The 9974-nt window shown below is 47.1% G+C and overlaps 1 protein-coding gene across 1 annotated transcript; it reads left to right on the forward strand.

Moving 5' to 3' along the window:
• The first annotated feature begins 7117 nt into the window (after window positions 1-7117).
• HOXD10 (homeobox D10) lies at window positions 7118-9974 on the forward strand. Its single transcript, XM_084797997.1, has 2 exons — window positions 7118-8080; window positions 9457-9974. The coding sequence occupies exons 1-2, from the start codon at window positions 7126-7128 to the stop codon at window positions 9732-9734; spliced, it is 1233 nt and encodes a 410-aa protein (XP_084654123.1). The 5' UTR covers window positions 7118-7125; the 3' UTR covers window positions 9735-9974.

Here is a 9974-nt window from a genome sequence, read left to right on the forward strand (position 1 = left end):
GATTACAGCTTCAATACGCTGCATGGATTTTACTGTTTGAAGAAGTTTAGTGTTGATCAGGTTGTCTTAGTGCCGAGAACTCTGTGCCCCCCCCACCCCCCATGCAACTGGAAGCCCACTGGAGCACTTTTTAATCTCTCTGGAATAGGAATTTGTCCTTCACACGCTCTCTCTAGGCTACACTGGCTTTAGGAACAACGTTAGTCTTCCACTTCTGAATTGATGCTTTCAGTCAGCAGTGCTTTTTTCCAGGCAAGGAGGCTGAAGCAGTTGGAATCTAAGGAGCAAATTCTTACCCCACCCCACCCCCAGCCTTAGTCTAATGAACTTGGAGTTTTGGGAAAGACAGAACAAATTTTAAGATTAATTAGAAGATCCAAGTTATCTCTTAACAAGGTGACAAGGAGCCAGAGTTCCTTAAAGAAGAAAAAGAAAATCCTCAAGCGAGGTGGGGAGTGAGGGGGGGGGATTTGTTAAAGGGAAGTTAATAGGTACAGGGGACCTGGGACCCTTCTGGTGACACAGTGAGCGTGAATCAGGGAATGTAAGCTCCCCTCCCCCTCTCACTAGACTAAGGCTGGGGGCTGCAGAACGGCTTCTCTCGCCACAGTTATCGCTTTCAGTTAAAGAATGTGGCAGGGTTGTACTGCACTTTATGTCACAGGACCAAACCAGGCTGTTTACAAAACCTTGAACTGTCTAGACAACACCATAAAAGCCAAAGTTCTAAACAGCTTAATTGGGTTATATTATACACCTTCTGGTGGGCCCAAAAGAGATTTCCGCAACGTGCAATAAACTGGAGAAGTGAGAAAAGCTTCTCTTGATCTGAACAGACTGAAGTAGACCTCATGACTCTTAACCTCTCAGAAGCCCAAACTCAAAATATAAATCCATAAGACGCCCAGTACCTCATGCCTCTTCTGAGGAAGTATGCTTTTTGAAATATATATCCATATATATGTATTTTTTTAATTGCTGAACCTTTTGGGGGGTAAAGAAAAACATAAGTGCATAAGTGTATGCCTTTGAACTTCCAAAATGTCAAGGTCATCACCTTTAACCTCTCTGAATAATTAGGCACCTTAAAGTTCTCCTGTGATTTCCAACCACCACCCACTCTCATAATACAGGCTCACACATCCAGACTCATACACATATTTATGACCATACAGAATCATTCTGGGGGTTCACCATAAATCTAAGAAAATTCCTTATTTCAGGATCAATAACCTTAATTTCCCCCAAACATTTGAGTAATTTAATAGCAATTGACTTCTTAGAAAAAATAAAAACACTTATTATATTAAAATGCCTATTACTTATCACTAGAGCTAGAGTGCTAAGAATTTGGGAGGATCATAGTCTTTCCCTTTGCTCTAATAAAGAACTGCAGTTTTATAAAAAGGAATTTGAAAGAATAAGTTCTGATCAAACTTACACCATCTCTAGCATTTCAAAGCAGTTTGCCACCCTACTAAATAAACCCTGGCACTTTCTAAGATATAGAACAAAATAAAATATACTTATATTGCTTTTAAACGCATTTCTCAATCTTTAGTTAAAGTATACAATAGAAACAAGGCAGACAATCAACTTATCCCACTCAGAAAGGGATTATTTTGTTTGAAATTCTGGGCATTGGTTTACATGTAACTGCCCTAGTAGTATGATCTTTTGGGGAGATTAAAACTGGTTTGTTTCTTTCTCTCTTTATCTTTCTTTTTCTTCTAACTGCGTCTAAATGTACAAGCTCTGTACCTGCCAGCATACTCCAGGCAAACGCGAGAAATACTATTTTCCATTTGCAAGAACCTCTACTGCCACACGAGGGCGCGCTCATGTTCCAGAAACCTTACTTGCCAAGAGGCTTCGGTACTTGATTTTTTTCCAATCCTAGATTCTAATAAGAGATCTTGGCCTGCCCGTTAGAAACAGGCAGCAGTAAAGGTGTTTGCTATTTACTCATTCTAAGCAGCCATGAATTGTGAGAAGTTGTGGTGAGACAGGGGGGAAAGGAAGAAGAAGAAGCAGCAACAATCGGTCTTTTCAAACAGGAGATCCCCTAATCGTTGTTTCCTTACGGATAAAGCCGCTGCTAAAGAAACAAAAACAAAAACAAAAAAACCTTGGCATATAACCTGATGGTGTTGAGGAGATATTTTTAAAAGACAAATATCTGTGGTTTGTACGTCGTAGCCACTGCGAATTAATTAAATTAGGGGAAATCTATTTTCATGTTAGAGTGTGGAGCGTGATGACAAACGGAAAGTCCTTCCCCAAAACCGCACGGGTCTTGTGAGCTTTCAGATAGCTGAGATGATTAAAAGGCTTTTGTTTAAAACAGATTAGGGCGTTGGCAACTTAGCTGAGCGTGTACTTAGAAAAAAAAGAAAAAGAACTCCATGAGAGGACCGCGGACGTCGTTCTGGGCTAAGGACTCTAGTCCATGCTTGGCTTGGTGCTACCCTTGGCTACCTCAGGGGCAAAGAGGTCTAGAAGGTGGGGGTGCGAGTGGCAGACGGGACTGATGCGGCCACTGGAAATAATAGACTTCTTTGTGAGGACGTTTGTGTTTTAAAGTGTTGTGAATGGGAAGGCATTCGAGTAACTGGGCATTGTACTTGACGGAATCCTGGCCACCTTTCCTAGCTGCCTGCTGACCTTGAGGTGTGCACTTTGCTTTGGGCACTGGCTCCAACAAACAGTTAAAAATCGGTCCTGTGATTCATGGCCCCTGCAAAGCCCTAGACACTGGGAAATGTCTGTGGGCCCCTCTGCCCACATCTTTGTCCGTGGTCCAAAAGTGTGAAGCCAGGGCTCCGGACCTGGGATGCTCGAAGGGGGGATGGCGGTTCTCTCTTCCTTTCACCCCCAAGTTCTGTGTGGAAAGCCTGCAACCCCTGGGATTTGCACTGACCTTTCTGTCTCCCTCCTTCCATTCTCTGGACCTCAGGCTCTAAGGCCTGCTGATAGCCCACTAGTTCTCCTGGCTTCCAGGAGCTGGGTTAGGCTTTGGAGGCTGGGGCGCCATGACTCCCCGGCTAGGCGCCAGCAAGAGGCGTGGGTGTTCCCCGCGCGGTTACCCGGCTCCGCCTGTCTTGCCGCCTGTTCGGCAAAGCTCTTGTAAAGTGACCTTTCTTAGGGCCTAACCCGGGTTTCAGTCTACCTCTCTCCCCAAATGTCGTTGTGTTCCTTTGTAGGCGGGCCCCATCGACCGCTCGTCTGGTTGTGAGGGGGTGCCCCTTGGCCTTGGCTGGTAGCCGCCGGAGGACCACGGCTGCTAAGCAGTCTGCAGTGTCATTCCTTCCGGCGGTGCTCGCCTGATACAAGGGATAAGGAACTTCAGGGGTTGAAATTCTCCCCTTCTTGGACTCGCTGGGGTGCATGGGCTCTGGCAGCGGCCTGACGATTCTGAGGCGCCAAGATCTCTGATTCTGAAGTAGAAAATGCGCCAAATAGGAGGCTTTTGTGTCTGTGGTAGAAAGAGGCTCGGCGCTTCTTGATCCCTTTTGCTCATCTCTGTAAGATCTTTCCCGAGTCGGTGGTATTCTTCCATTTGCCCCTTCTTTCCCACTTGCTGCCAAGGTGCACAGTGCAAGCCAGAGGGGCGCCCTGGATAGGCAGCTTTTAATTTGTCCCTATCCATTCTGTGTCCAAAGAGTGACAGAATCCAGAGCCAGCTCATGGTTCTAATTCATGAACCTCTAGGAGCCCTCAGGTCTTCTCAGGCCCAGAGCCTCTACTCCACCCTCTCGAAGAAGACAAGAAAGTGTAGATGCAAGCCTTATTATTATTATTATTATTATTATTATTATTATTATTGTTATTGTTATTATTATTAATGCTACTTTCTTGTTAAGGCGACCTTTTAAATTTTTCTCTGGAAAGAACTGTGCCAGTGAGACAGGCGTACTGGTACCCATATGGTTATCCATCTCCTTTACGATGCAATATTGACCTATTATTAATATTAACTGCCCTAAATGATCTAAAGATAATTTTTTAAAAAGCACTAGCCATTACATTTTTAAACACTCTAAGCAAAATAAAAGTTGGCCTTTAACGCTATTGCTGTTTGCTTTGTGGCAGATCTAAGGTTTTTAAGGAATATGTTCTGTCCTTCCTTATAGTATTTTCATTTTCCTCAAGTTTTAAATTCTAGAAATCTAACATATTGACAGCTTTGGCCCTGAGGAATCAATCTAAAGGCAGACAGTCAAAAGAGAGAGAAAAAAAGAAAATTGTGAAAATAGATTCCATTTTAAAATGGACATACTTGTGGGTTTTTTTTTCTGCCATTGAGTGAAGATTTATTTAAATCCTAATCCAATATGAGGTGACTTTGAGCTTGAAGCCATGGGACACTGAAACGGAAAGACCCACACACAGAGAAGGCAGACCTTGCCTCTCCTACTTCACTGAAGACTTACCAGCTCAGAAAGGAATTGCTTGTTTTTTTAGACTGGGTGTTTTCTTCGTGTATAAATAAAGATTATGAAAGGGCATTTGATGGGCATAAAATTCCTGATTAGATTGAACAGCCTTGCCTTGCTTGGGATTAGGAAAACTGGGCAGTCAAATTCTGAGCAGCTCTCCTGGCCGAGGTACAAGGCAACACAATGCTAAAGCTCCAAGCTGGCGTCAAGGCGACTGACTGCCGAGAGCAGTGCAGCGGGCACTCTGTCCAGTTCTGGGCACTTTTAGCTAGAGCTCAGAATTTGATCGCTACAGTTCGAAAAGGGATTTTTTTTAAAGGTGCTAATCAGTGGTTGTTAGTTTTGATCAGGATCTTAGCAACCTCCGGGCAAAAGCTTTTTTTTTCCCCCTCTCTGTGCCATACTTAACACCCCACACCCCCGCCCCAGCTTAAAAATAGCCACCCCTGTGGAAAGGTAACGTTTAAATCTCGGGCTTCGCCACCGGGGTGCAGCAGCCTGGGAGCTGTTAGAGGCGCCGGGGCTTTAACCTGACAATGATGTTGTATTTGAACAGCTGCGTAAAGGTTTTAAAGGTCTGTCTCATTACCACCGTGGAGGGCTTTTTTTTTTTAAGGGGGTTATTGTTTGAGCGAGGGCACTGAAAGGGGACTAGCCAATTGGTCCCAAGGCCGAAAATAACGTCCAACTCCTGTTTTCACCAGGCCAGGAGAAATTCCTTTATGGGAGGGAGGGGGGGGACAAAGGACTTTGGGGGTGGGGTGAAGTGTTTTTGTAAAGGAGCAACTAGGTCCCCCAGAATGCTGAGGCTCCTTAAGGAGCATCGAATCCCACAGAAACGTTATTGAGGTGGAAAACAGATTCACCTACAAGTTCAGTCTCTGGGCCTGAAATCCAAGGCCAGGCCAGTCCTGGGTGGATGTGAGAGAAGAGAACACAAAAGTCTTTTCGGACTGAGAACTGGTTCACGGTCACAGTTTCCGGGTCCATTTTACTTTCTTGGCTGCCTAGAAAGGGTCCCGGAAGGCGGAAGGAGGGCTCTCACACACTGGCAGGGCCCTCGGTCCAAGGCGAGTCTTTGGAAATCAAGGTTAAAGCTCCCTGCTGCTGTCCTAAGGCCCCGGCTTCCGCAGAGCGGCTCGCCGCCGCCGCCGCCGCCTGCAACCAGAGAAGGAGGGAGGAAGTTGTTCAAGTTTCTCATAAAACTCTTGAGTTTCCATGGTGGTGGTGGCAGTGGTTGTTCTTTAATTAGCTGGACCACAACCCCAAACCATATCCTCTTTATAAAACTTTCCCTCAGCAGAGGAACCGGAAGCCTAAGACTCTCCCAGCTCATGCCTCCTCTTGCTCAAACAAAATCTTACAAAAAAATTTTTTAGGGATTGTCCAAAACTATGAAATTTAACTTGTGACAAAAGTATAGCTTTTAATATTTGACAATTTGTGTTAAAACAAAAATTGACCTTCTTGGTGAGTAGCGAAGAGGAAAAATCAATAGTATAATTTTCAATAATTCATAAAGTGAATGCCATTATGCTAAATCTTAACTATTAATCTTATCCTTTACAAAGTCTCGATTGATTTGCTAATAAAATATCTTCCCGTTTGTGGCAACAGCGGGTATAACTCTTTAAAAACCTTCAGAAGCAAGAAAATTACCAAGTAGCCCAAGAATGCAGATGAGAATTTTATTGATCGCACTGATTCTTCTCAATATGTATTAATAAATTCCACAACCTTTGGTACCTTGCTCTTGTCAGAAACCAATGCTTTTACAAAATCCATAAAAGGAAAACATTTTTCTTTGCAGAAGATCCAAATGACACCTTTGCTTTGCTCCCTCCTTTTTTTCTGGCCGGGTTTTCTAAAACTTGTGCAGTCCGGGGTCAGAGTTTCCCTCTTTCTTCTGAAAAGATATTTTTTCCCCTTCCTTCCTCTCTGTTCTGTGTTATCGGGGGAAAGAAAATCTCGGTTTAGCTGTCTCTGGGAGCCTGAGGGACGCTTCGCGGATAGGGACTGGCTGGCGAAGGAAGGATTATTTCCAAGCTAGGAAGCTCCCAGCGGCTGGCCCCTCAAAGGTCAGGGTGTGGTTACTCGGAGAGTCAAGGCTCCAAGAGCTCGTGAGTGCTGGGGAACCCCCAGCCCCTAGTCCTGACCAAAGGATTTAAGGAGAAAGTAACTATGGGCTAGAACCATCCTCCAGACTCGGAGTCTGCCCAGCTGCGTGGCCTCTCGACCTTCTCGGCCCTATTCGCCAGTGCTTCCCCCGACACCTTGGTCATATCTTTGCACTGGAGATTGTTTTTCTTTGGACCCTTAGGGAGGGATGTTTCAGAACCAAGGGAATCGGACTCACCTTCCCGGCTGCCCAGTACTAAATTAACCAGCCCGCGTCCCTACCCCTTCCTCGGAACCGGCCCTTTTGGGCGCGTTTTGCCTGGGTGTGTGCAAGGAAAACGCTTCTATGAGCTGGCCCCAAGGCGTTCTGACTTCCCTCACTGCGCGCGTCCTCCCGGAGGCCCCTCTGATCAAGGCTTTTCTTGCGCCGGCGGGGCCCGGTGGCCAGGTGGGGGGGACTCGAGTGGGGCAGGCCGGCCGGCCAAACAAGCCCTGGGAGACCGGCTGGCCGGCAGCAGACCTCTGGGCCGGTTGTCTTACAGCGCGCACTTTCACCGGCGCTTAGTAGATGTCGCTGTTGTCCGTGCTTACGCGGCCGGCCGGCCGGGCTGTGGAACACGTGACCTGCAAGGAGGCTGCGGCTCAAGGCCATTTTCAAATCTCATTGGCTTGGTTGTCATGTGGTCGGCAGAGGCATCCACAATTACACCGGGAATGTTTTCCTAGGGATGTCAGCCTACAAAGGACACAATCTCTCTTCTTCAAATTCCTCCCCAAAATGTCCTTTCCCAACAGCTCTCCTGCTGCTAATACTTTTTTAGTAGATTCCTTGATCAGTGCCTGCAGGAGTGACAGTTTTTATTCGAGCAGCGCCAGCATGTACATGCCACCACCTAGCGCAGACATGGGGACGTATGGAATGCAAACCTGTGGACTGCTCCCGTCTCTGGCCAAAAGAGAAGTGAACCACCAAAATATGGGTATGAATGTGCATCCTTATATACCTCAAGTAGACAGTTGGACAGACCCGAACAGATCTTGTCGAATAGAGCAACCTGTTACACAGCAAGTCCCCACTTGCTCATTCACCGCCAACATTAAAGAAGAATCCAATTGCTGCATGTATTCTGATAAGCGCAACAAACTCATTTCTGCCGATGTCCCTTCGTACCAGAGGCTGGTACCCGAGTCCTGTCCCGTTGAGAATCCCGAGGTTCCTGTCCCTGGATATTTTAGACTGAGTCAGACCTACGCCACCGGGAAAACCCAAGAGTACAATAACAGCCCCGAAGGCAGCTCCACTGTCATGCTCCAGCTCAACCCTCGTGGCGCGGCCAAGCCGCAGCTCTCGGCTGCCCAGCTTCAGATGGAAAAGAAGATGAACGAAACCGCGAGCGCCCAGGAGCCCACCAAAATCTCCCAAGTGGAGAGCCCTGAGGCCAAAGGCGGCCTTCCAGAAGAGAGGAGCTGCTTGGCTGAGGTCTCCGTGTCCAGTCCCGAAGTGCAGGAGAAGGAAAGCAAAGGTCGGTATGAACAGAGTTGGCACCCCAGCGGGGCGCGCAGTCCGGTAAAGCCTCGGAAAGGGAGCGCTCGGGTGCCCAGAGCGGAGCCCAGGCAGCTGAGCCCAGTGCCCAACTCGGCAGGTGCTGCTCCACCCGGCTTTTAGAGGGGGACATTTCAGCCTTGAGATGGTCCCTGCTTCTCTCCCGCTGCTCTGGCCCTTCCGGCCAGACCTGGCCCCACGCTGATGGCGCCTGAGTAGAGGAAAGGCTTGCCGGGCTTATCTGTCCTGAGCCAGATCCGAAATGCAACAAAAGAGCTAGAAGGAGACCAGCCGCTTGTAAACAGGGCTCCAATGCCCCCTTTTCTTTAGCTCAGATTTGCAGCCCTAGTTTTGCCTTGCACTCAGGGATAATTTTAAGGTGGCCAAAGACACTGTGTTTGTGTTCAAGGGTTTGCAGCCCGCATCCTGCGATCTAAGAGGGAAAGGAAATGTTTTGGCCGATTGGTGCTTGGGTGGGGAAGCAGAAGACTTCTTGCCTTTGCTGAGCTAGGTAACCTTGGCTTTGTCTGAGGAAAGTGCCGCAGGCTTTGCAATCTTCTACAAAGGGGGCAAAGGCGGAGGGGGGGGGGAGAACGTATCTGCATTGCCCACTTAGGACGGGTGTAAGGCAAAGAACCCAAGATACGGGCTTCTAAGAAGGAATCTTGAGCCTCTCATAACTCCACCTCTGCATTCTGTCCCTCAGTGTCCACCGGTGGGCCACAGAGTTACATATCTGGAAGAGGGCTTTTGTGTGAGAGCGAAGAAACATTTGAAAATTGAGGAAATTCGGAGGGGGGGGCAGGGGCAACTGTGGGAAAGATATCCTTGCTTCCTCATTTATCGCTTGAAAGAGAGAGAGAGAGGGTCCCTATAAACCTGGTTGTGGGGCTCCCTGTTTGCCTAGGGGAGGTGGGTAAGAAGCACGGACTTGGGGCCTTGGAGCAGCAGTGAGATTGGGAGGCTGACCAAGGTCTGGCTACTTCTAGTCTGTCTTGTCATGGGCTGATCGCTTAGAATGTTGCTGGGGAAATCCTGTAAAGTTTAATGTTATAGTCATGTTTTGTGCAAAATCAGAAAGTTGTGTAGCAGAGGGGGGAGGGGAAAGAGAGAGAGAACAGAGACCCCCTGGTAAGAAATATAAAGATTATCCTTCCATTGTATTAAGTATTTAGTTCCAAATTGGTATCAATTTAAAATCCTATCCATGCCTCACCTTTGTGAATAATGTTTAATACCAGCATTGTCAAAAGCAGCCTTTCTGTCAGCAGGGTCATGGCCAAGGGTATATTTGAATGGACTGAGAGAAAAAAAAACATTCTTGATTTTTTTTTCTTCTTCCTTTAATTTTGTTAGAGGAAATCAAGTCTGATACTCCAACCAGCAATTGGCTCACTGCAAAGAGTGGCAGAAAGAAGAGGTGCCCTTACACTAAGCACCAAACGCTGGAATTAGAAAAAGAGTTCTTGTTCAATATGTACCTCACCCGCGAGCGCCGCCTAGAGATCAGTAAGAGCGTTAACCTCACCGACAGGCAGGTCAAGATTTGGTTTCAAAACCGCCGAATGAAACTCAAGAAGATGAGCCGAGAGAATCGAATCCGAGAACTGACCGCCAACCTCACCTTTTCTTAGGTCTGAGGCCCCTGTGAGGCCAGGATCCGAGAAGGGGGGCACCGTATTCCAGGCCCGAGTGCTGGAGAACTGGGGAGGCGGAAACATAAACCTTCATTGCTCTTTGTTTTTTGTTTTGTTTTGTTTTGTTTTGTTCTGTTCTGTTCTGTTCTGTTTTCCTGCTAGAATGTGACTTTGGGGTCATTCTGTCCGTGCTGCAAGTGATCTGTAATCCTTATGACTATATATATATATATATAT

Source organism: Acomys minous, assembly GCF_964271855.1.
Source record: "Acomys minous genome assembly, chromosome: 10".
Classification (NCBI taxonomy): domain Eukaryota; kingdom Metazoa; phylum Chordata; class Mammalia; order Rodentia; family Muridae; genus Acomys; species Acomys minous.

Coding starts and splice junctions, on each gene's coding strand:
- HOXD10 (XM_084797997.1), top strand. CDS start 7,126: ATGTCGCTGTTGTCCGTGCTTACGCGGCCGGCCGGCCGGGCTGTGGAA. Junction 8,081..9,456: donor GCAGGAGAAGGAAAGCAAAG/GTCGGTATGAAC, acceptor TAATTTTGTTAG/AGGAAATCAAGTCTGATACT.